The following is a 27,365-nucleotide window of genomic DNA, read 5'->3' as shown; positions in this document are numbered from 1 at the left end:
CATTTTAATAAGATGTGATCCCAGTTATTGATTCTGGGAAGTACTTCTCATGTGGCTTAATCCCTGTTCATGAATTCTCTACCTACCTCTATGCCTTCAAGGTTTTTACCGAATTTGTCTTCCAATAAATTTAGTGTTTCTGTTTTAATATTCAGGTCTTTGATCCTCTTAGATTTTAATTAAGTACATGGTGATAGGCATGGGTCTAGTTTTAGTTTTTGGCATATGGAGAACCATTTTTTCCAGCACCATTTATTAAAGAGACTGTCGTTCTTCAGGTGAACATGTCTGGCCCCTTAAGGAGTGTGTTTGTAGTTGTGGTTGTATCTTCTAATCTATTTCATTGATTTTCAGCTCTGTTTTCATTCTAGTACCATGTTGATTTTACTACAGTTGCCTTGTAGTATAACTTCAAGTCAGGGATTGTGATGACTCCTGCCTTGCCTTTGTTGTTTAGAATTGTCTTTGCTATTCTATGTCTCTTCTGGTCCTAGATGAATTTTAGGAGTGATTTCTCTAGATCTATGAGGTATGTTGATAATATTTTTATTGAGATTGCATTGAATCTGTATAACAGTTTTGAGAGAATGGCCATTTTCACAATATTTATTCTTCTTACCCATGAGCAAAAGATGTCTTTCCATTTTCTGAGACCTTCTTTGATTTCTTTTTTCACGGTATTATAATTTTCCCTGTATAGATCTTTCACTTCTTAATGCCTAAGAATTTCAATTTTTGGGATGCTAGTGTGAAGGGTATGGCATCTCTTATTTCTCTCTCAGTGATTCTGTTGTTAGTGTATAGGAATGCTATTGATTTTTGAGTAATGATTTTGTATCCAGCTACATTGCTGAATTTATTTATTATATCTAGGAGACTTTCAAGGGAGTTTTGGGGGTTTTCTATGTAGGGTATCATGTCATCTGTAAATAATGATAATTTAACTTCCTCTTTTCCTATCTTTACCCCTTTTATTTCTCTCTCTCTTCTGTAATTGTTCCGGCTAATATTTCCAGTACTATATTGAATAGGAATGGTGATAAGTAACATTCTTGTCTTGTGCCTGATTTTGAGGTAAAGGCTTTCAGCTTTTGGCCATTTAATATGCTACTGGCTGTTGGTTTGTCATAGATGGTCTTTATCATATTGAGGTAAAGACTATCTATTCCAATTTCCTGTAAGGTTCTTATCATGAATGAATGTTGGACCTTCTCAAAGCTTTTTCTGCATCTATAGAAATGATCATGCTATTCTTATTTTTGGTTTTATTGATATGGTGGATTATATTTATTGATTTATGTATGTTGAACCACCCTTGCATGCCTGGGATAAATCCCACTTGGTCATGGTGTATAATCTTCTTCATGATTTGCTGCATCCTATTATCCAATATTTTATTGAGGATTTTTGCATCTGTGTTTACTAGGGAGATTGGTCTGTAGTTCTCTTTTTTAGTTGGGTCTTTTTCAGATTTTGGTACTAGAGTAACATTTGCTTCCCAGAATGACTTAGGAAGGATTGCTTTCCTTTCAATTTCATTGAAGAGTCTGAGGAGTGTCTGCATTAAGTCTTCTTTGTATTTCTTATAGAATTTCACAGTGAATCCCTCTGGGCCTGGGCTCTTCTTTGTAGGTAAGGACTTAATTATATTTTGAATTTCATTAATAGAAATTGGGTTATTCAGCAGTTTTCCATCTTCTTGACCTAGCTTTGGTACTTCATGTTCCTAGGAATCTGTCCATTTCTTCTGTGTTACTGAACCTATGAGGGTAGAGGTTTTCGAAATACATGCTGATGACCTGTATTTCTACAGAGTGCGCAGTGATTTCATCTTTTTCATTCCTTACTGCATGAATTTGAGCTTTTTCCTCCCTTTTTAAAATAAGGTTGGCTAGGTGCTTATCAATTTTGTTCTTTCAAAGAACAAAGTCTTTGATTAATTGATTCTTTGGATTGTTTTCTTAGTCTCCATTGCATTAATTTCTGCTCTGATTTTTATAATTTCCTCCCTTCTTTTGGCTTTGGGCTTGACTTGCTCTTCTTTTTCTAGATGTTTGAGGTGTAGCAACAGGTTATTTGTATTTGTTCTGTTTTCCTGATGTGGGAACTCAGTACCATAAATTTTCCTCTGAGGACCACTTTCATTGCATCCCACAGATTCTGGTAAGTTGTATTTGTATTTTCATTTGTTTGGAGGTATTGTGTAATTTCTTCTTTAATCTCTCCTGTGACCCACTGATTGCTCAACAGTGTGTTATTCAATTTCCATGTGTTTGTGGGATTTTTGCAGTTTTTTTTATCATTAATTTCTAGTTTCATGGCACTATGATCTGATAACAGGCATGGGATAATTTAAACTCTTTTGGATTTATTTAAATATATTTTGTGGGCTAGCATATGGTCTATTTTAGAGCATGTCCCATGTACTGCTGAGAAGAATGTGTATTGTGATATTGTTGGTTGGAACACTCTGCATATGTCTATCAAGTCCATTTGTTCACAGGTGTGATTCAGTTCTGCTAATTCTTTAGTGATTTTCTGTCTGGCTGATCTGTCCCTTGGTGTCAAGAGTGTGTTAAGGTCTCCTGCTATAATTGTATTAGTGTGTATTTGATTTTTCATTTGCATTAATACTTGCTTTGTAAACTGGGTTCTCTGGAATCTGGTGCACATATATTTAAGATTGTTATCTCTTCCTCTTGAAGTTTTCCCCTAACCAGTATGTAATGACCTTTTTTATCTCTTCTGATCATTCTTGATTTGAAGTTCACATTGTCTGCAAACAGAATAGCTATCCACACTTCTTTGGGGATTGCTGTTGCATGAAGTATTGTTTTCCATCCTTTGACTTTCATTCAGTGAGTATCCTTTTGAGCTAGATGGGTTTCTTGTAGACAGCATATGGTTGGATTTTGTTTATTGATCCATTCTGCCAGCCTATTTCTTTTAATTGGTGAATTAAGACCATTTACATTAATGTTATAACTATATAAACCAATGCTTATTGGTTTATTGTTGACATGTTATCCTTCTGCTGTTGCATCTTTATCTTTGCATTCTGTTTATCTGCCTTGCTTAGTGGTGTTTTCCTATGAGTATTCTTTGTGGAGTTGGTTTTGTGATCATGAAGTTCTTCAGCTGTTCTTTGTCATGGAAGTATCTTATTTTTCCATTCATTTTGAAGGACAGTTTGCAGGGTACATCAGTCTAGGGTAGAAATCATTTTCCTTAGGATCTGAAATACTTCACTCCGTGCTCTTCTTGATTTCATTGTTTGGGTTGAGAGGTCTTCTGTGTTGTGATTGGTTTTCCTTTATAGGTGATCTATCTTTTCTCTCTAACAGCTTTTAATATTCTATTCTTATGTTGGATTTCTGGGATGGCGATTATTATATGCCTGGGTGTAGTTTTATTTTGGTTATGGTGATCTGGAGTTCTATATGCTTCACTGATCCTCATGTCAGTTTCTACTCTCATGTTTGGGAAATTTTCAGCTATTCTTTTCTAAATATCCTCTTGATATAATTTGTGTTTTCCCCTTCTTTTTCATTTATCCCTATCAATCTTATGTTGTTTTTCTTTGCATCATCTTGAAGCAGTTGAATTGTTATTTCCTGATTCCTTGTTATTTTTTAAAGATCTTTCCTTTCCTGTTCACTAGCTGCAATCTTGTCTTTGAGGTCTGAAATTCTATCTTCACTTTCATTGAGGCAGTTTTGACAACTTTCACTGGAATTTTTGATTTTTCTGTATATCTCTTTGAATCTGCTTCATATATTCTGTTTTTTCTTATATTGTTCATCCAGGGATTCTATCTTTTTTGTTTTGTTCCTCTAATTTTTTAATGGTGTCTTCTTTAGATGTGTTCAGCATTTCTTTCATTACTTTTATCATTTCTTCTTTTACCTGGGAGGTTATTTCTAGTTTGAATTCCTTTATAGCTTCCCTGAGTTGCTTCTTTACTTCAGTTGCTATTATTTCAGGTATTTCAGGTACTTCAGGCATATGGCATATATTTTCTTCCATGTACATAGCTCCTAAGCTTTTTTGGCACGAGGTGGATGTTTGAGATAACATTTTGGTCTTTTTTTTGTTCATTTTCCTATATTTCCCTGTTTCAAGTGTTGTTCCAAGGGTTCCCCTGGGCCTCCAGCCATCCAGTTCCCCAGATTGAGAGAGGGTCACTGGGGGTGGTGCAGGCAGGCTGAAAACCTATGAAGCTGGAGCCCATCTAGATTGGCGGGAAGTGCAGTTCCTTGACCACTGGGAGCAATGATCCTAAACTCCCAGGGCTCATTATGGTGCACAGACACTCACCTCCAACCGCCCAGTTCCCCGAATTGAGAGAGGGTCACTGGGGGTGGTGCAGGCAGGCGCAAGACCTGTGGAGCAGGTCCAGTGTGGTGGGATGCTGGGAGTTCCTTGAACATTGGGAGTGATGATCTTAAACTCCCAGGGCTCAGGATGGTGTGCAGACACTCACCTCTGGCCTCTCAATTCCCTCTGGCTGCCCAGTTCCCTAGACTGAGAGAGGGTCATTGGGGGTGGTGCAGGCAGGCCCAAGACCTGCGGAGCTGGTCCAGTGTGGCAGGAATCTGGGAGGTTACTTGACCACTGGGAGTGATAATCTTAAATTCATGGGGCTCGGGATAGTGTGTGGACCCTCATCTCTGGCCGCCCAGTTCCCTCTGGCCGCCCAGTTCCCCAGATTGAGAGAGGGTCACTAGGGGTAGCGCAGGCAAGCACAAGACCTGCGGAGCCTGTGGAGTGTGGTGGGAAGCTGGGAGGTTCCTTGACCACTCTGCTTTGGAAATTATCATTCTGAGCAACTTGAAGCACATATATAGAATGCCACGCTGTGAAGATCTGAACATTCTTAAAAATGATGCTTGAAATTTTAGAGTTAAATAAATATTTCTGAAAGATAACTGCAAACTTAGAAAACTATTAATTGTATTAACAGCAACTTTTTAGTTTCTTAAATGGCTAAAGCATGATGATTTGAGCAAAACTGTAGAGAAAACCTTATGGAAAAGGTGACAGTAGGAGGTATACAGTATTTGAGGACTCTAAAATATTCACCTGTAAATATGAACCTTCTAAAATAAATTGCAATAATCTGAAAGCTCTGAGTAAATCTATTTACTGGATTTAATTTTGTACTCACAGAACATAAAAATTTCTCATTCTCTTTCTCTGTACAGATCTAGATGATATAGACATAAATGGACATAGATAAACTTCAGAATGGCTACATAAATTCTAATGTATTTATCCAATGTATGACAATAAAATTCAGCATAATATCAAGTTTAAAAGACTATATTTTATATAGAAACCAAACTGAAAAGAATTAAGTGAATGAATGAATTTTGGAATAATTTTTCAAATTCTACATCTATGTACCTCCCAAAGTTTTAAAGTAAGAATAGAATAGTTTGTAATAAAAATAAATGTTTTAAGCTATGTTCCTTAGATATCAATGAACTCATTTTGTTTAATGAGTTTTTGCTCCAAATCACAGAGACCTGTTTATGATAAAACTACTGAAAAATTTAGTCTGCTGAACCGAAGCATAGGTGGTTCTCTGAAAATTAGATTTCTGGAGTAATTTTTAGTTTTGATATAATTTAAAATTTACAGAAAAGCTACAAGAATAATACAAAGCAATTTCATATGTTTTACCAAGCATCAATTACTGATATTCTGCTGTATTTATCATACATATTCTCTTGGTGAACAGATGTTTATAACCTTGTATGTGTACTGTTTACATGTATAATGAATATCTGGGAGTAGTTGGAGACATTGTATTTCTTTATCCATAAACACTTCAATTTGTATGACCTCAGAAAAGGGCATTCAAAACTGCATTTTAATTACCAAAATTCAAAATTTAATACTGACACATTATCATTTAGTATGTACAGACTACATTAAATTTTCATCAATTGTCACAATGATATCTTTGCAACTATTTTTCTTCATCCAGGATCATGTGTTAGATTTGGCCATCATGTTTGTAGTCTCTGGCCTGCAACAGCTGTTCAGCATTTCTTTGTCATTTTTGACCCTGACAGTTGAGGGCCGTACAGCTTATTATTTCATACGTGGCCCCAGTCTGGATTTGCCCAGTGTTTCCTTGTGATGAGATTCAGGTGATTAACTTTTGGCAGGAATACCATAAATATGATGCTGGTGTCATCAATATATCTTATTGGGAGGTACAAGGCAGCAGTTTCTCGCAACAATTGAAAATATTAACTTTGATTACTTAGGGAAGTGATATGTCACAAATTTTCTTAATGAAAGGTACATTTTTCTTTACAAATTGCATGTAGTTTATGGGAAAACATACAGGAAATATTTACTTATCTTGTTTCTAGTCAAAATTTGCTAAATTTGAATTTTTATAATTTTTAAACACCACATCTGAACAAAAAATGTTTATGTAGAAATATGTCTATTATATATCAACTCTTAGAACTTTACGCTTTTTGTTTTGAAAAAAAACAGAGAAGCAAATACACAAAATTCACAAATAATTCCACCATGCAGGGAAAACAGAATTAATATAAGTAACAAACAACCATTCAGATATTCTGGTCTACCATATTGAGTTAATTTGAAAATGATATATGAATTTCCCTTCTTAATTCTTGGGAGAACATGACTACTTGTTAACCAAGCAAATCTCTATCTAGCAATCTAATATAGTAAAATAATACAAACAAAAAGTAACAGAGAAAGAAGAGAAAAAGTCTAATAAGTGAAGATTTCAGCTAGCAGGGGAGAAAGAAGAGGTTTGAAAATTTTATACCTCAGAGCAAAATACTTTTGAATCACAAGGAGATTTTAAAAAATCTGACACCCACAAATATGTTCCTCTTCTGGGAGGTAGAACAGAGATAAGCTTAAAAGTCTAAAAATAAGAATATGTGAGGAAATAATATTAATAAATAATATCCAGGTAACTTTGGCAGATACAATTACTTAGTATGTGCCAAGTATTGATTATAAGTATAAATTCATTATATCATTTAATCTTTATGAAAATTCTATAAAACAGGTGATTTTACATATGACATAAATGAAGTTTCAGGAAGTTAAATAATCTAAGCAATATTGCAGTAGCAGTTGAGCCAGAATTCAAACTTAAAACTTATTTCAAAGATTATGGGATTAATTATTATGTTCTATTAGGTGTAGAGAATTAGCTATAAGAGTAGCATGGAGAGCTGCCCAGCATGTTATAAGATATGATAGAAAAATAATAAATACAACTGTTTTCAAGTGGATGAGCAGTTTGAGAAATGCTTCTTTGGGTAAGTAATTTCATCTCCCAGATACTTAGCAATCAGACTTCAGTAAATACAAACAGAACGAGTAAAAGAAAATATAAAAATTGAAGATTAGGCAAATGATACAAAAACATAAACATGGGGAATCAGGTGGAGTATTCCACCACTATAACTGAATTAAAATTTATGAATTTCACTTCCTCCTTTCCTCTCTGTTTCATCTTTTTTCCTTCCCCGCCTCCCTTTCTTCCTTTCTTCTGGCTTGTCTTCTGCTCTCTAGCCATGAAGAAGGAGGCAGTAAGAGAATAAGACCTACACCCAGGGAAAAGAAGCTCATCACAGAGACAAGTTGGTGCTGCCTAAGAATTTGCCCTGGAGCTCAACATCTCTAAACTGTACCTCTTTCAAGAAGCAAAGAAAACAGATGGTATTTTCTAAGAGTATCTACCTAGTTTTATCCCTTTTCCCTTAACTATATGTCTCTCATTTCAATAGGACTGAAATTGGCAAAGTAGGGATTGCCATTTTTAGCTACAGGTCATTTGTAACTTGGGATTTAAATGGAAACATAAATAGGCTGAAGTCAGTCCAAATGACAACAGAAATAAGACTAAAAATCTGGAAGTATGTCCACATAAAACAGAAAAAAGGTTTAACTGAAGGCAGAATTCATACTAAGATAGATGAATTTGAGGAAGATGAGATTGTCACCAACAATGGAAGTGAACAACTTGAAAAGACAACTATACATCTGCACTTGGTTATTCTGAAAGTCTGCTACTCTATAGGGGTCAGATCCTATTAGTTCCCATATGACTACCAATTTCAAGAGAGATGCCTGGAACAAGGTCTCTAGGCTGTCAGCACAATTTCAAATCATGCCATTAGAACACAAACTTGTTGGTCTTCACAATTCTTTCGTTTGTAGCAGTCCTATATCTAAATGAAGATTTTTAAGAATCATTTAACATTTTAACAAGATTTTTAACAGCCATATTTGTATTTCCTCTAAGAAATCTGCATTACATTTTAGCTCCCCTCTCCAAAGTGGATACAGCTCTATAAGAGATGGTGGAAATTTGGGATTTTCTAGATATATAGCTATATATTAAGTGAACTATTAGCTTTGCAGTTCAGTTGTTCTGGTTTTTATATCTCATTCTCCCTATTAGGCAACTAACCAAATTCCTCTTGCTACCTTGTAGTTCTTAAGTATTATTTCCTCTTTTGTCCTTCCCAAAGCAGCTCTGGTTGCTGCAGACTTTTACCATCCCATCTTCCTTCTGATACACAGAATTCATTCTCCAAAAGTTCTAGCTTAAGTCCCCAGTTACTCTAATTGAATAAAATATTTGGCACTCATGACAAATGTGACATAAGAATTGTCTCTTTACATGTATCATTACATATATATATATATTTTACATATTGAATAATATTAAATAATAAATACATATCGATTATATCTCTCAAAATCATATACCAATTAAATATAATGTTCATATATATATATTTGGTTATTTAAACTGTATCTATTGAATATTGATTGTACACCATGGACTATGCAAGCAGTTTTATATATGTTATCTCCTATTCTCAGTCCCCAATGCCATCTTTACCTATGGTCCTAGAGGTACACATGGTCATTTCTTACCTCTCAAATAGTCCTCAAGAAAGTATCAAAAAAAATATAATCTTCCAGGATACTAAGATTTAACATATTAAAACAAAGATATAAAATATAATAAGAAGCCAGATAATATAAACAGTTTTTATAGTTTTTGGCTGATGATCCTCATGGTGAGTTATATCTCATAGTGCTAGGTAAGCAGTTGTGCTTTCTTTAGACAAAGAGTGATTAACGTTGGATTTCCATGTTACCTTACAGTGGTATCAGGAAAGAGATAATTGGTCAAAGGACATGTTACTGGCTTCCAATCACAACAACAGGCAACTTTCTGTTCTATCACTAAGGAAGGTCAGCCATAGATAAGCATGCACTAAGATAAAAAAAACAACTATGAAAACAACAGCCTTTTTCCACGGCTGCAGTGTGTATGAGATAGAAGTTAGACTAACGCAGAAAAGCAGCCTTTTCTAAGTGAGTAGGTCCAGTAAAAACCACTAGCTTTTAAAATAAGGAAGAAAGTAGGAGTGTGCAAATTAAATAAAGATAAGTTGTTAAAGGTTAACCAGTTTCTCCTTGTGGTGTTATAAGCAAATGCATAGTCATTCTCTGGTTCTACAATATTTGGATGTTTTATTTCAGTCACATAGTGGGAGCTGAGAACAACTGTGGGTAAACCAGACACAAAATACCTTCACAGAACATAAGCTAAAACCTAGTCCCTTAAACTTTCAGTGTTGAATCATATGTTACGTCTGGACCATGAATGTGAAGAATGCCAAAGTAGTTCTGGTATTGCCAAAATTTAGTAAATACACACACACACACACACACACACACACACACAGAGAGAGAGAGAGAGAGAGAGAGAGAGAGAGAGAGGCAGAGACAGAGAGACAAAGACAGAGAGACAGAGAATGAGAAAGAGAGAGAGCACAGAAGTATCTTGAAAACATACTGTCATCATTGGTAGTTATGCTTCTTATGATTACTCAACAAGTAACTAGACATTTTAGGAGCTTAGTATGTCCATTTCCTATTCTCTATTTCTGTTAATTGAAATTCTAGACACAGAATGTCTAGAATCGCGGGATTCTCTGCTGAATGTCTCACGTAGTTAGAATCAAGACTTTGGTTGGGCTATATTCTCATCCATAGAGAACTCAAGAGTCCTCTTTCAAGTACATTGAGGCTGCTGAAAGAATTTATTTCCTTGAAATTGTGTAACAGAAGTCCTTGTTTTCTTGCTGTCTATCAGTGGTGTTTGTCATGGTGAAGTTCCTAACCAGCACATGAATCAATCAATGAATCAACTTTTTCTCTTTCCCTGTATTTCTCCTTCTTTCTGTCTCCCTCCAGTGGGCTACAAAGGAGTCTTACTGTAACATAGTCCTGGACAATGAGTCATTATCCAATTGTACTCCCAAGTCCTACTCACAGTTAGGACTTGGGAGGAAACTATGCAGTGTATGGGTCAGGACAATTGTGGAGGTCATCTTAAAATTCTGTTTACAAGATTTAATCAGAACAAAAGATGAACTATAAAATACATGATTGAGGAAAGAGGAAAATGTTCCTCATTTTTAGAACCTACAGATTAAATATAAAAAGTCTCAAACTCAGAACAGGATTTTCTGAGAGAGGGAGGGAAAAGTCTATTAATAAACCTATACATGTCAACCCAAAATTTCAAGAAGACATGCAAGTGTCAATCCCAAAGTATTTTTTGACTTATGCCTAAATGAGATGTAAATTTCTATACATAGAAATAATATAGTTGGGAATTACCACTGTATAACTATATAAAGAGATAAGTACCCCAGTTTTAGAAACTCAAAAACATAATTTCCCATGAAACTACCCTCTTTTAAACCACTGCACTGCTTCTTGTTAAAGTATCTGTTAAGTGACTACAAAATAGTAACAAAGCATTCTTTACAAAGAGAGTAAAATGCAGTATTTCAATTGTAACACTTATGCTTTCTGGACTAGAAATAAAATACGATGTTCAAGTTTAGATTTGGGGTGCAGAACATTCTGTCTTTTGTGCAGGTGACATCAAATAGCAAAGTGATAGGATAATCACTCCCCTGATTGCATTTTATTGCATAGGACTGCCTTAGAAATGCAGGAATATTCACCTGGTGGCTTTGGGAAAGTAAGCATTTTGTCATGAGAAGATCGTGTGGCCTTGATGGAACTTTTAGGAATTGAGAGTGACCCCAGGAAGACATATGGCCAGGAAATAGAGATTTAAGACCAATGGTTGAAAGATGGGTACTTCCAACAACTTGAAAGACATTTGAAAATTAATCTGAATCTAAGAAAAGATCATATCCAGGTGCACCTTGATTTTGGCCTGGGAGACTCTCAGCCGGGGAACTGGCTCATCCATCATGAGAAACCTGAACAATGGAAACTGTCCAATCATACATCATGCTACTTTAAGCCGCTTGCTCTATGGTGACACTGAATATAGTATAGTGTGAGAAACATGCCTCAATGGCACAATAGCATCACTGCATACTGGCTGGCCAGGCAAGAAATTCCAAGAACTCTGAGACAGAAGTGATCCAAGAAGCTGATCTGTTATACAGCCAAGAACAGCTGACCCAAACGCCACAACTGGAGCAAAAGATATGGGTGGACGTGACCACAAATATCCCACATTAAAAAGCTCTGCAGAACTGAAAATCAGACACACCATCTCCAACAAAGGATGAAGATTCTGCAGAACTTCAGCTGGAACAGTGTGGTCTCCCACCCGACTTTGAACTCACCCTGAACACCTGCTCAATGAGTGACTTGGACTGAGCATGTTTTCATACTCATGAGTGACTCAGAGTGGAACCTTATACCTGTTTGTGTGTGCCTTATGGAATAAGCATCTGATGTGTAAATAAATCATGCATTGGAAACAGAATTTCTGTCTGTTGCCTGATCTGTTCTCATTCCTTACTGTACTACACTGTACTATACTATACTGTACTATACTGTACTGTATTATACTATCCCTTACTGTACTATAGAAAATTAACATGTGAACAATTTGATAAATAAACTAACAGGTAAAATTCATTTTAGGAACTTTCTGCACTCATATCTCTCAATAACTAAATCCCAATTGGTCTTATCTAGTGGGAACTGTATTTTCAGACATTATAAAGTTTAGAAAATTAAAATTTATCTAAAAATAAGCAAATATTTTTGTGGTACTTTAGAGCACTATAAATGACAAACCAAAACAAAAACTCCTTGATGGACAAAAGAATGACAAACCAGTGGAGATTTAATCAAATAACTCTAATAAAGTTAAAAGAAAGCCTAAATGATTAATAATGGTATATGTTACATGTATACATATATATGCACAGAAACAAAGCAGACTTACTGTGAAAGTTGTTCACTAAGACTCGAGGATGATAGAATCCTGCTTTGCAAATGCACTCATAGGCTCCAAGTACAAATCCTAGGCCTTTAATTGGCATACACTATAAAAAAGAAAAGAAGCACTATAGTTGATCATAGCTTATTTCACAGTATGAAGACTCACAGATATCAATCATTGCAAATGGTAACAGAAGTAACACATTTTCCAGAAATAAGTATCTCTTTTTGAACTTTTACTTTGGGTTTGTTTGCCAACAGACTTTTTTTATAAGTAACAAACTGAGTTTTCTTTCTAAATATATAAATTACAGCTGCAGCTGCCATATATCTTTAACTCATTCAGATGCCACGGAGAATGATTAGCAGAGAGAGTCTTTGTTTTTAATGCTGCACATATCATCTGTTTCTTTAGGAAATATTTCCAAAACTTGTAAGAATATCTTCAAAGCTATTCCACACTAAATATTTCTGCCAAAACAAAGGTAGGTAGGTAGATACACAGAAGTTGGAATATGGAAATTAAATATTCATCAAATTTCATGCTTGGACCTAAATAACACAAATTATTGGAACAAAACAAGTAAATTTAAAATGCAAATACAGAAGAAAGCAAATGAGTGAATGATTTCAGGGGCTTTGTATCTAAACTTTGTTTCAAAGATAAATGTTCTACATACGCATAAAGAGAAGAAAGATATGATAAACTTTCTGAATGCACTGACCCAAGAGACAATAAACCTTTCCCAAAATATAATCTTGTCTTTTTTCATATCTATCACTTAACTGAAATAAAATTGAGCTTGGTTTCCGTATACTTCATTTTTGTTATAGTCAATTACTGAAGTAACTAATAACCTCTACTAAGCTATGAGCACTACATCAGTAAATGAGTATTTTCAGAATCTAGTTAACTTTCAAATTTCTTTTCTGAGATTTATGTAGAATCAATCTTCCATATTTTTGCCATTATAGACTACTATAATAATTTGAAACTTAGTAGATTTCACTTATAATATGGTCCTCTGAAACTCAAGGGAGAGAAAAACTTAAATAACTTGAACAATAAATTTACAATCTAAACATAAATTACAAGCATCAAGATCAATAATAAAAAATCCAACAATAGAAAAAACTATATGACATAATGCAAGCCAATACATATTCTAAAGTTAAAAGTGTAACAAAAACATCTTTGAAGAATAAAATTCTAAATGACCTTAACTTTTATTTCATGAATATTCCCTTTCATTTAATATGCACTTATATGAAATTATGCCTTAGTTCTTAACCTAAAGCAGATTAAAATGGCAGGCAAATACTATTTAATTCAACTGAGTTAGCAAGTATTTACAAAGAAGTGCCATGTGCCTAGAGATTTCCTACAAGATCTAATTGAAACAGCATAAAATGTTATGAAACCAATCAAATTATACTTCTGAATTAATAAAGAACAGTTATATCATTTGCTTTGAAATAGTACTAGTATTATAAAAAGAATATTGTATATAATTTATGGTATGTCAGAAAATATAGATTAGAATTCTGACTTTATCACTCCCTAACATGCAAATTCGATGTTTTTTTCTCTTAATCACTCTAACTTCCTCCTCTTCTTCTTAATTTATAAGAACACTCATTCAGAGAGACTCAAATGTTGTCTGAAAAAGACAGATTCACCAAGATGTCTTAATGGGGTAAATATAGTGTGTAAGAAGAAAAAGCAAAGCAAAGATGGTCCCAAGGGTTTTTTTTAACCTCTAAAACCGTAAGTATCTATCGTAGTTGCCGTAGAATGAGCTAGGAATGGCCTTAGATAGAGTGAATTCAGGGGAAAGACCAAAAGTTTAGTTTTTTAGATGTTATCTGTGGAAGTACCTATTTGAAATTTAATTCTAGATATCAACTAGGAAGCTGGATAAACTGGTATGTAGTTTAGGAGAGATGTCTAAGCTGTATAATTTTAAAATATCATCTGCATAAAGATGCCTGACAAGCCTGTGAGATCAGACAAGGCTAAGTCATTAAAGGAGCCGCTAGAAACGGAAGAAAATAAGATTAAAGCCATGAGAACAATGTGGCTGCAACACTGGTCACACAGTAATGACAGCGTCGATGTAGCTGATGGGGCCGACTGAGCCAGTGTTGTCTTCTCTCTGTCACTCCATGAGGGTCTTTCCTGTTCTGAATGTGACTAGAGCAAAGATGAGGAGCTTCCCCAGTAGAGAAAAGCCACTCTGCAAAGAAGGACCATTCTGCACTCCCCTCCCAGAACCTCACACATGCTGGCAAGGAAACGGTCCAATCTGAGAAACTCGGAACATTCCAGCACTAAACCGTCAGGTGAAAGGAAGAATGAAGAGAACTTTAGGGAGCCATCAGCATTGCTTTTTACACTCAGATACTCTAAACATAACATCTGAGATTTGTTATGTTAAATCTACTAAATATTCACCCAACAGATTTATCTAAGTAAATTAAGTCTTAGAAACCAAGGCTAAAATAAAGTACTTAAAATATTTTGCTTCACTGGAATCTGAAGGTTAATGCTATTCATTAAAATAGCACTAATTTCCTGATGATATGACTCAACCCTGCAGTGGTGACTCAGTTGAGAATTTTAAATGCTTAGGGCAAAGCTGAAAATAAAAGTATCTCTCAGCTATTAAGTTAAGTCTAGAGCTGACATATAACCGAAGGTTAAAAAAGTCTAGTTGATGAGACAAATATTGTCAAATAAAAAGCTGTTTGCATTTAAAAGGAAATGATTCACCAACATGAACTACTAGTCACCTCAAGGTTTTGTTTGTTTGTTAAATTATCTCAATTTCAAAGGAAAGCAAAAGTTTCCAGTCAGTTAAAATTAGTAAAGTGTATCATCCTCCTGTACTCACTTTAACTCCATGATGCCGAGGACTACATGAAAACTAATGTGATTACGTGTTTGTCTTAGAGTGAAAAAGGATGTTGGCTTATTTTTCTATTAAGAACTGTAAATTTGCATCCAACTTGCCATACTTTTTTGGTCTATCACCACCATTCCCTAGCTAGATGATCTCCATTATCTTCCAACAAAATTTAAATATTTTCAAATTTAGTATGGTCCATCTAGTTTTTGAAAGTTCCTAAAAGTATGGTGCATACTTAACTAATATTTCACTTTTGGGTTAGAAGAGCTATTTTTATACATTTTTCTCCTTAGGAATTCAGAATAGAAATATAAATCCAAAATTCAGGAAAAAATCTCATGATTTTATTTAACATTGATTTAAGCTCTTCAATTTAAATACTAACGTCTAAACCTTGCTACTATATTTTCACAGAAGTCAAAGAAGGCGGAGCTGGAAAAGGCAGACTCTCTGAAGGTAGCTGCTCCCTGAGGAACCTGTGATAAACACTGAGTGAGCTTTTTCATGTGGAATGGAGCACCTCTAAGAGTCAAGAAGCTGTATACCTTTTTTGATGAACCTTATAAAATCTTCAGCAAAATTTTCTTAAGGGGAACTATTAAGAATTTATAATCAAATCTAGGTTTCTGGGAGGAGACTAGATCCCAATGGGTAAGAGATGGTGGTCAAGAGTTCAGAGTAAAATGAATAAAATTCCTAGAAACATACAATCTACCGAGACTGAATTGTCAGGAATTTTTTTAAAAACATAAGAAGACTATAACAAAGAAATTACAGTATCAGTAATTGAAAATCAGTAAATCAGTAATTGAAAACCTCCTGACAACAATACTCACTCAGAATTTGCTGCCCTCACTGGAGAACTGTATTAACCATTTAAAGAATAAATAAAAATTGGTTGTCAACAACCTGAAAGGAAAATTTTAAAACAATCCCACATTCAATAATATTGAAAGGAAAAAAAAATTAGGAACAAAACTTAATGATGAAGGTGAAAGAATTACATACTAAAAATTATAAAACACTGATGAAAGAAATTAAAGAAAATAAAATAAATGGAATTATATCCAGTGTTCATCAGGACAGTAGATAGGAAGGCTTAATATATCAAATGTTTGCAATATCTAAAGTGATCTATGGATTCAGTGCAATCTCAATCAAAATTTTAACAGCATTTTAGACAGTTTTTCAAAATCCCCTCAAATTATATGGCATCTCAATTATTCCAAAGAGCCAAAATAATCTTAAAAACTAAGAATGAAGTTGGAGGTAACATACTTCTATCTTTCCAAACATAGTACAAGGCTATGGTCACTGAAAGCACAGGACACGGCAGAAAGACATGTACTCCAAAGGAACAGAATGAAAGCGCTGAACTAAATTTTCACAGACAATGTGACCTTTTACAAAAGCACCAAGACTACTTACTTGATGGTGATAAGCCCATCTTCTAATACCTGATGTTGGGAAAACTCTATCCAGTTTGAACTTTTCTACATGTAAATATAAGAAGTTGAATCTTTCCTTGACACCATATTAAAAAAAATTAAAATGCTTAAAACCTAAACATCAGACCTAAAACCACAAAACTTCTAGAAAGAAACTATGGAAAAATTTCATGATATTTGATTTGAGAATAATCCTTTGGACATGATACCAAAACTACAATCAACAAAATTCAAAATAGAAAAAGGTATTTTATCAAATTTAGAAATTTATCTGCAGCAAGGAAAACAACAGAATGAAATGTGAGAAAATTATTTTTGGATCATACATTTGATAAGGAGCTAATACAAAGAATATATAAAGAATTCCTAAAACTCAAAGACAAAAAAACCTTCTCACAAACAATTCAATTAAATAATATGAAAAATACTTACATATTTCACCCAAGAAGTAAAATGGTCAACGAACTAATGCAAACATTCAACATCATTGACCATATGGTAAACATAAATCAAAAGCACAGCTTGATTTTACCTCACACCCATTAGAAGCTTTACTATAAAAAAGAGGGATGTTTTTATGAGGATGTGAAGAAGTTGAATCCTTGTGTACTCTTCTTTGAAATACAAAAGAGCGCAATCACTATGGGAAAACATGTGAAATTATCTTTAAACATTAAAAATATAATTGTCATATTATTCTATAATATCATGCCTGGACATGTGCCCAAAAGAATTAAAAGCAAGGTCTTGAAGAGATTTGCTAATCTATGTTCTAGCAGCACTATTTGTAATAGCCAAAAAGTGTAACACAACTGTCCATCAATAAATGAATGAATCAACAAAATGTGCTACATAGACGCAAAGGGGACGTTGTTAAGACTTAAAGGGAGAAAACCAACTGAATGTGTGTAATCCCGGCATGCAGGAGGACAGTCAGGAGGAGCTTGTTTTAAAAAATCAAGGATGAAGAGATAGATAGATCAAAATAAAGGGAGGAAGTACTACAATTTGCTACAACGTGGTGGAATATTGAGAACATTATGCTAAGTGAAATAAGTCAGCCACAAAAAGGTAAGTAACACATGATTCTACTTCCATGCGGTATCTAAAGCGAATTTGTAGAAATGCCTAAGAACACTGACTGCCAGGGGTTGCGGAAAAGGGAAACGAGAAGTCGTCGGCGGTTATAGAGTGTCAGTTATAGGTGTTAAAAAATTACAATGTAATTTCTGTTGCTTTGAAAAAAACCACTAACATGGACAGCATAAAGTAGGAAAGGTCTGTTTTGGTTCCTAGTTTCAGGATCTCAGGCTACAGTTATCTGGTTACATTGCTCTGGGTTTGTGACAGCACAGCACACCACAGCAGGAGCACATGGCAAAGGAGGCTTGCACACCTCGTGATGCCCAGGAAACAGAGAAGGGTCCAAGTCCCAATACCTGCTTCAAGTAACCACCTTCAGGGACCTCAGAGGCTCCACCTCTTCAAGGGGTCCCCTCCTCCCAACAGCATCACAGGCCAGGGGCCAAGCCTGCAACACAGGAGCTTTTGGGGGATGTTTCAGATGTGAGCTCTTACACTGAACATAGCCAAAACACTGAGCTTAAGTGGTAGCGGTAGTAAATTTTATTTACTGCAATTAAACATCTTTTAAAGAGAGTTTAGAGTAAAGTGATCTTTCATCCACAAGAATGTATATGCAGCCAATTACAGGTCATATTGAAATATTGGCTGATATATAATTCACCTCACATTTCATAGATTGCCCACCACTCCCACCAGTGGTAAACATAATTCACAGCAAACCCAGGTCACCTTCACAGTCAAGAAGATTTTGCATGAAATTATTATCGAGCAATGGAATGGTAAAAATAAAAGCTAAAATGAGATGTGCATAAGGGAGGTCATATTAGCATTTAACAGGAAGTCATATTAACATTTATCTGTGCCTGACAACCACATTTACATACCATTCTGAAGAAAAATTAATTTAGATTGAAAGAAAGATGCAAAACAATGTGAATACAATGGAATTTATATAATATAAAATCCTCTAGAGATGGACCTTACATATTTTTCTCTTTTCTGTCTTGTTTTGGAGTCTTCCTAAAATGCAAAACATGTTCTGACTTCTCTGAACTGAACATTGTGCACAGAATTCAGTGCTGCTCAGGAGTCAGAGTCATTACTTTGAACAATAGGGAGTCGATTGCACTGAAATACAATAATGCCCTCCAGACTGCTGAGGTTTATGACTATTTTCTCACGCACTAAACCAGTCTAGGCTATTCTAGTTTTTTAGTCCTTCTGTTAAGGTTGTGGTTTTTTTATTTCTTTAGTTTGAGCTACCAAATATCATATTTTAATCTTAAAATATGGACTTTACCTCTTTTCCCTTTCAAAGTTACGATCATAATTACTTAAGTACCTGGAAATTAAATCATCAGCACATTCCAAGCAAGAATATATTCAGATGATAAATAATGCAATTAAATGAAATAACAGAGTTTAACTTGTAGAGTGTTTACTTACGGCAGATGCTTCTAGGTGCACGTTGGTAAAACTTTATCCTGCACCTACTTTGTTACCATTTTCATTTTAAAGATGAGGTTGAGATGCAGACTGCTAACGTAACCTGTCAAAACAGCACCTCCCAAAACTGACAGAACCAGGATTGCACCCCAAAGGCCCCACTCCAAAGTTGGTAATGGCGGTCCTTGAGAAACTTCAGGAAGATGTATTCTATAAATCGGAAACTGACTCTAGATCAAAGTCATAAAATTTGTTCTGATTATTCCAAGACTGTTTCTGTTTTGTTTCAAGTAACATTCTAGTTCAGATGGGTCATTTTACTGGATCATTAGGTTTCATATCAGTGAAGCTTATTAATTTTAAAATGTATATAGAAATATTTTTAGAAATGCTATTCAAACTACTACTTATTACAGACTGTAAAAATAAACTTCTTTCTTCCCCATGATGAAGTTCTCAACTCAAATCTTAGCAAATGAATCTCCACTTTGGGGCACAGGAGTCAAGTATTTCTTTTCCACATGAATTTTCTGAAACCACTTGGCCTGTGTTTCAATGCTGAGTCCAAACCAAACAGAGCAAGCGCAGTAGTTGGAAGTAAGAGCTTTGTATGCTCCTCTGGTTTGTCATGTCCTTTCTTCGTTGGTGGCTAATAATAGCTCTCTTCTGCCTCAACAGAAGACTTACTTATTCCAGAAATTTTCCTGCTTTATTGACTTCACTAATCTTTATTAAAAACAGTGATGACAACACACAAAAGCAAAAAGAAAAATAAGAAGCTTGATGCTGGTGAGACCAAGTAGTAACCCAGTCTTCTAGATTTTAAAAGGACAGCAGTTACTTATTTATCTTTATTCCTCTGTAACTTGGAAAGAAATACTGTATAATGTCAAATCTGACAATCTAAGGATGGGGTGAGGGAATTCTGTACTAAAACAGAGGAATCATTACTAATATCCAGTGTCTTCCTCCCTACAAGTATTGGCAAGTTTGTTAAAACAAAAAGAAAACATTGAAACAGAGGAAATCTAAAAGGCCTTCAAGCAATAATAGGGTACATATCACCCACATATTTCATCAACCTATCTTCCAGGAAACCAGAATTCATGAATAACAGATAATGCAGTATTTCATCAGGGAGAAAAAGAATTACATCTTATCTCTATTATTCAGTAGCTGGCAAAACCCACTTTAAAAATATAATCCATTGGAGTAGGTTTGAGGACAGAAATAAGGAAGTATTTTCCTTTAAGATGTGGTTCAACTTTAATAGGAAACTTTTCTACTATTCATTTTGAAATGTTACAGTCCGTGGAGCCAGCTCTCACAAAACAGGGCTTAAGGATAGCAACACGGCATCTGGCATAGACACACTACAAGTCTGCAGACTTCACCCTGACATGCAGGCAAGATGCTTGTGGGGGCTGAAACTCACTCAGGAAAATGTCAGAATTGCATCTCATACTGAGCAAGCCCAATTTCTAGATCCTCCTACAGGAACAGCCCCAGAGACTTGATAGATGGAAATTCTTAATATGTTCGATACTTTTTAAAATGAAACACATTCCTCCACTAACCTACACACTCACAGTGATTCATCTCTGTTCCACCATGGACACCTCATCCTCCCTTTAGTCACAGCTCCTCAGCACTGAGGACACCCATTTCATTCTTGGCTTAATTCAGTGCTTGCCTAATAAATCCCATTGTGTCCTCTTTACTGCAGCACCAAAGAGCAAAGTTAGTGAACATCCCACAGGCAGAAAACCAAAAATCAAATCTGCTATAATTTCATTCTGCTCTTTTCACAACTGAAACTTCACGTGTGCTTTGTTTTTGAGCAGTCCTTCTTTAAGTATTTTTCATAAACTTGGTTGTTTTTAAAATATCAAATGTTGTAAATAGAACAGAAATGAATATAAATAACATCTTTCAGTTCAAGTGAATTTAAATATTTTTCAATGGAACTAAAAGCCATAACACAAAAACTCCCTCAATTTCCTTTGAGCAAACCATCATATCTCCCTTTTTCTATATACAGTTTCCTGGTAAAATAGAAAATATGTCCTTTCTCATCTGTGAAGCTAATCAATTCATCTACTTTGGGTCCTAACCCTAACCCTAATGTCCCCAAATGAGGTTCTATAGTAATAATGCCATTTCTTTATTTTTTTTACTGTATTTTCATAGTCTTTCTTTTTTTTGTTTTAAAAAAGCAAAACAGAAAAAAGGATAGAAATTACACAGAATTTCGAAGAAACAATAGTTGGAAATTAACATTAATTAATATATTGCATATTGTTATCTTAAAAGTAGTTGTTCAGGTTACAAGATTTAGGCACAAAAAAGTGATCAAACAATCCAACAATGGAAGCACAAACTGTTCTTTTGGATGAACTAACAGAGATTAGTAGTATAGCTATCTATCTTGTATATACATACGTACATACATACATACATACATACATAATGTATACATATATACATATAATCTTTTTCCTTCTCTCCTTTCCCCTATCCTAGTTGTTCTTTCCTTTTGAGCACTTACTTCCTCTTTCATTATCCCAATATCTATTGTACATTTTGGATCTTATTACTCTTGTGTTATTTAAAAATGTGAGTTTGATTTAATTCACTTTTAAGTATAGTCTCAAGTTGCCTCCAGTTACCTATAAAAGCCTCAAGATTATTCTTCATTATAGTTGAGTAATATTCCATCATATGAAAATGCCACATCTTTTTGTCCATAACTGATGGGTTTTGGGGTTGCTTCCAAGATTTAGCTACTAAAAATTGCGTTGCTATAAACATGGGTGCACATACATTGCTGTAGCATGTCATTTTCAATTTTTCTGGGCAAATACTCAAAAGGGGAGTAACTGAATTGAATGCAACTTGCAATCCTAGTTTCTGAGGAATCTCCACACGGATTTTCACAGTGGTTGCACCAGTCTAAACTCCCAACAGCAGTGGAAAAGTTTTCCTTTTTCCCCACAGCTCCAACATTTGGTATCACTTGACTTCTTGATAGCAGCCCTTCTTTCTGGAGTGAGATAGAATCTCAGTGTTGTTTTAATTTGCATTTCTTGAATGACCAGTGATGTTTAGCATATCTTCATGTATTTATTTTCCATTTGTATTTCTTCCTCTGAGATGTTCATCTCAGATGCCCATTTTTGGATTGGGTCTTTGAATTTGGGGGGCCTGATATTTTTCAATTATTTATATTTTCTAGATATATGTCCTTTGTCTGAGGGACAGCTGACTAAAATTGTTTCCCATTCTGTGTACTTTCTCTTCATTGTTGGTGATTTCTTTTGAAGTACAAATATGTTTTAATAAGAAGAGATCCCAGTTGTTGAACTCCTTGAAGTACTTCCTGTGTGGTTTGCACTTTGTTCATGAACTCTGCTTACCTCTATCTTCAAGATTTCTACCTACCTTGTTTTCCAATGCATATAGCATTTCTGTTTTAATATTTATATCTTTGATCCATTTAGCTTAGCGCATTTTGATAAACATAGGTTTAGTTTCAGTCTTCAGCAGGTGGAAAGCCAATTTTTCCATCACCATTCATTAAAGAGGCTATCTTTCTTCCAGTGACTATATTTGGCCCCTTTGTCAAATATAAGGCAGCTAAGTGTCTTTGTAGTTGTGTATGCCTCTTCTAATCTGTTTCATTGATCCTCAGGTCTGGTTTTTTGTTTTTGTTTTTTTGCCAGTACCATGTTGATTTTATCACAGTAGTTTTGTAGTATAATTTCAAGTCAGGGATTGTGAGGCCTCCTGCCTTGCCTTTGTTGCCTAGGATTGCCTTTGCTATTCTAGGTCTTTTCTGTTTCCAAGTGAATGTTTTCTCTAGATCTGTGAGGCATGTTAATGGTATTTTGATCATTATTGCATTAAATATGTATAACAGTTTTGGGAGTATGGCCATTTTTACTATGTTTGTTCTTCCCAAACAAGAATAAGGTATATCTTTCCATTTTCTGATATTCTCTTCAATCTCCTTTTTTAGAGTACTATAGTTTTCAATGTATAGGTCTTTTATATCCTTTGTTAGGTTGATTCCTAAGTATTTTGTTCTTTTGGATGCTAATGTGAAAGATGTTATTTCCATAAATTCTCTCTCAGTGAGTTTGTTGTTTGGGTGCAGGAATATTATTGATTTTTGAGTGCTGACTATATCCAGCTACACTGCAGAGTTTTCTAACTTAGTAGTTTTTTAAAGGAGTTTTTGTTTTTACTCTATATAGAGTATCATGTCATCTGCAAAAAGAGATAACAACAATGTCTCTTGTTTTCTTCAAAACAGTTGTCCATACCTTCACACACAATAAATTTAAACAAAAGAAAAGAGTACACTGTCTTTTTTTGAAGTCTTGTAATTTTTTTCAAAATTTTTATATCTTCTTGACTCAACATTGGTAATTCATGTTTCTAGGAGAAACTCGCCACACTATCACAAGCTTTCCAAGGCCTCAACGGAGGGAGAGGAGTTGCTAAGGCTCCCACCAGGTACTGCAGAGAGTGGAAGGAGCGAGTTTCTCCTTTAAGTAGAGGAAGTTACTACAGATCTTGTGGAAATTCAGAAGATCATGAATACCTACTTCAAAAATACTTACTCACAAAGGCTCGAACACAAAGAAAAAATGGACAGATTTACAAGAACAATAGAAAGGGAAAATACGTGAGTTAATTTAAAATAATATGTTTGACTTAGATTATTGATGATTGTGTATTAGCAAGGACATCCCTAAGGAAGATTACAAAAATGATAATGGTGACAAAAAAGGACAGAATGAAGAAACAGGAATGGAAATCATTTCTATCAAAAAGTAAATTAAATACTCTAAAATATTTTAGCACAGTTTTTTACAAGGTATATGCTGCCTAACAGAAACATTGCTAAAATAAAGGGAAGTAATACTTTGTAAAAGACTGAAAAAAGATATACAGGAAACTCATAAAAATCAATTAAATCTATAGATACTAACAACAAATATGTGGAAATTATAATTTGAAATGCATGTAAAATCACCCCAAAGAAAATGATATATTTAGGTATGCTTTTAATTTATAGTCTACAAATTTAAGAGTACTATTGAAATGACAATATATTCATTAGCCACATTAGAATTAATATGGAGATAAGTCACAAAAGCATAACTAAAAAATCTCAATATTCTTGGAAATTGAGTAATGTATTTACTTGTATATTATCCTTTGGTCAAAAAATTCAAAATCAAAATGGAAATTAGGAAACATTTTAAAGCAAATGATATTATAAGTATGACAAAACTGTTGGTATTGGCAGAGGTATAGGAAAATTGAACATTTCAGAATAGAGTCTAGCAAAAAAGACACAGTTTATGACAAAGACATTCTGCAGAGTGGTGAGGAAAGAATAATTTGTACAATAAACACAGTTAAGTCTCTCGGACAGAAAGATAAAAAAGTAAGAAAAGCTTCCTTGCATTTCAGCAAATGTAAAAATAAATTCTGAATTTACTACAGATCAAAATAGGGAACATAAATCAAACAAACTTCTAGGTGTACTTAATGTATTAAGAAACACAGTAAGATTAAATTCTACTTTCCAAACAGACACAGCTTATAAAGTAAAAAGTAAAGTTGCAGGATAAGAGAAAGCATTTAACAAATATAAAATATTTCATATCTAGAATATTTTTAAAGACTCTTACATATTTGAGTTGTTGCCAAGATTTAGCAATTACAAATTGTACTTCTATAAGCATTTTGTTTTCAAATTCTGTATCATTGGGTTTTTTTTAATTTTTAAAAGACAAAAAGAAATGAAAAAAGCTCTTAGCCTTGAATCAGAAAGATAAACATTACAATGTAAAATTGTGCAAAAGTCTTAAACGGAGCAACATAATGGTTAATATACATTAATAATATTTTCAACCTCATTTCAGAGAAAAGCAAATTAAAACAACCAAATCATAATGTGACCAGAGATCATAGAGCCAGACAACAGAATGACAGTTGCCATGGCCTAGGGGTAGGGGGTGTGGGTAAATAGAGGAAATAGTTGAAGGAGAAAAACTCAGGGGGAATAAATTCAAGAGATTGCTAGTACAACACTGTTAACACAGATAGCTAATAATAGTGTATTAAGGATCCTACCTCTCCCAAGACACAGGGGAAGGCACAAAGGGTGGCCCCACACCTATCTCTGATGCCACCACTGAGGTGAACCAAGCAGGAAGGCCCAGAGACCTTTTCCTTCCAGAGTATTGGCAAGTATTGGCAAGTTTGTTAAAACAAAAAGAAAACATTGAAACAGAGGAAATCTAAAAGGCCTTCAAGCAATAATAGGGTACATATCACCCACATATTTCATCAACCTATCTTCCAGGAAACCAGAATTCATGAATAACAGATAATGCAGTATTTCATCAGGGAGAAAAAGAATTACATCTTATCTCTATTATTCAGTAGCTGGCAAAACCCACTTTAAAAATATAATCCATTGGAGTAGGTTTGAGGACAGAAATAAGGAAGTATTTTCCTTTAAGATGTGGTTCAACTTTAATAGGAAACTTTTCTACTATTCATTTTGAAATGTTACAGTCCGTGGAGCCAGCTCTCACAAAACAGGGCTTAAGGATAGCAACACGGCATCTGGCATAGACACACTACAAGTCTGCAGACTTCACCCTGACATGCAGGCAAGATGCTTGTGGGGGCTGAAACTCACTCAGGAAAATGTCAGAATTGCATCTCATACTGAGCAAGCCCAATTTCTAGATCCTCCTACAGGAACAGCCCCAGAGACTTGATAGATGGAAATTCTTAATATGTTCGATACTTTTTAAAATGAAACACATTCCTCCACTAACCTACACACTCACAGTGATTCATCTCTGTTCCACCATGGACACCTCATCCTCCCTTTAGTCACAGCTCCTCAGCACTGAGGACACCCATTTCATTCTTGGCTTAATTCAGTGCTTGCCTAATAAATCCCATTGTGTCCTCTTTACTGCAGCACCAAAGAGCAAAGTTAGTGAACATCCCACAGGCAGAAAACCAAAAATCAAATCTGCTATAATTTCATTCTGCTCTTTTCACAACTGAAACTTCACGTGTGCTTTGTTTTTGAGCAGTCCTTCTTTAAGTATTTTTCATAAACTTGGTTGTTTTTAAAATATCAAATGTTGTAAATAGAACAGAAATGAATATAAATAACATCTTTCAGTTCAAGTGAATTTAAATATTTTTCAATGGAACTAAAAGCCATAACACAAAAACTCCCTCAATTTCCTTTGAGCAAACCATCATATCTCCCTTTTTCTATATACAGTTTCCTGGTAAAATAGAAAATATGTCCTTTCTCATCTGTGAAGCTAATCAATTCATCTACTTTGGGTCCTAACCCTAACCCTAATGTCCCCAAATGAGGTTCTATAGTAATAATGCCATTTCTTTATTTTTTTTACTGTATTTTCATAGTCTTTCTTTTTTTTGTTTTAAAAAAGCAAAACAGAAAAAAGGATAGAAATTACACAGAATTTCGAAGAAACAATAGTTGGAAATTAACATTAATTAATATATTGCATATTGTTATCTTAAAAGTAGTTGTTCAGGTTACAAGATTTAGGCACAAAAAAGTGATCAAACAATCCAACAATGGAAGCACAAACTGTTCTTTTGGATGAACTAACAGAGATTAGTAGTATAGCTATCTATCTTGTATATACATACGTACATACATACATACATACATACATAATGTATACATATATACATATAATCTTTTTCCTTCTCTCCTTTCCCCTATCCTAGTTGTTCTTTCCTTTTGAGCACTTACTTCCTCTTTCATTATCCCAATATCTATTGTACATTTTGGATCTTATTACTCTTGTGTTATTTAAAAATGTGAGTTTGATTTAATTCACTTTTAAGTATAGTCTCAAGTTGCCTCCAGTTACCTATAAAAGCCTCAAGATTATTCTTCATTATAGTTGAGTAATATTCCATCATATGAAAATGCCACATCTTTTTGTCCATAACTGATGGGTTTTGGGGTTGCTTCCAAGATTTAGCTACTAAAAATTGCGTTGCTATAAACATGGGTGCACATACATTGCTGTAGCATGTCATTTTCAATTTTTCTGGGCAAATACTCAAAAGG

At 34.5% G+C, this 27,365-nt stretch overlaps 1 protein-coding gene across 1 annotated transcript in view; it reads right to left on the bottom strand.

Moving 5' to 3' along the window:
- The window catches only part of Gpr158 (G protein-coupled receptor 158), a 424,142-nt gene that overhangs the window by 199,793 nt on the left and 196,984 nt on the right, over window positions 1-27,365 (bottom strand). Inside the window, exon 3 of the mRNA XM_003463167.4 lies at window positions 12,320-12,419. Within this exon, the coding sequence (XP_003463215.4) occupies window positions 12,320-12,419 (100 nt within the window). The remainder of the gene's footprint in view (window positions 1-12,319; window positions 12,420-27,365) is intronic.

The sequence above is a fragment of the Cavia porcellus genome, unplaced genomic scaffold (assembly GCF_034190915.1).
Source record: "Cavia porcellus strain 051 isolate PalLab524CR breed Dunkin Hartley unplaced genomic scaffold, mCavPor4.1 scaffold_27, whole genome shotgun sequence".
In the NCBI taxonomy this organism is placed as follows: Eukaryota; Metazoa; Chordata; class Mammalia; order Rodentia; family Caviidae; genus Cavia; species Cavia porcellus.
This window is presented reverse-complemented; position numbering and strand designations above follow the sequence as displayed.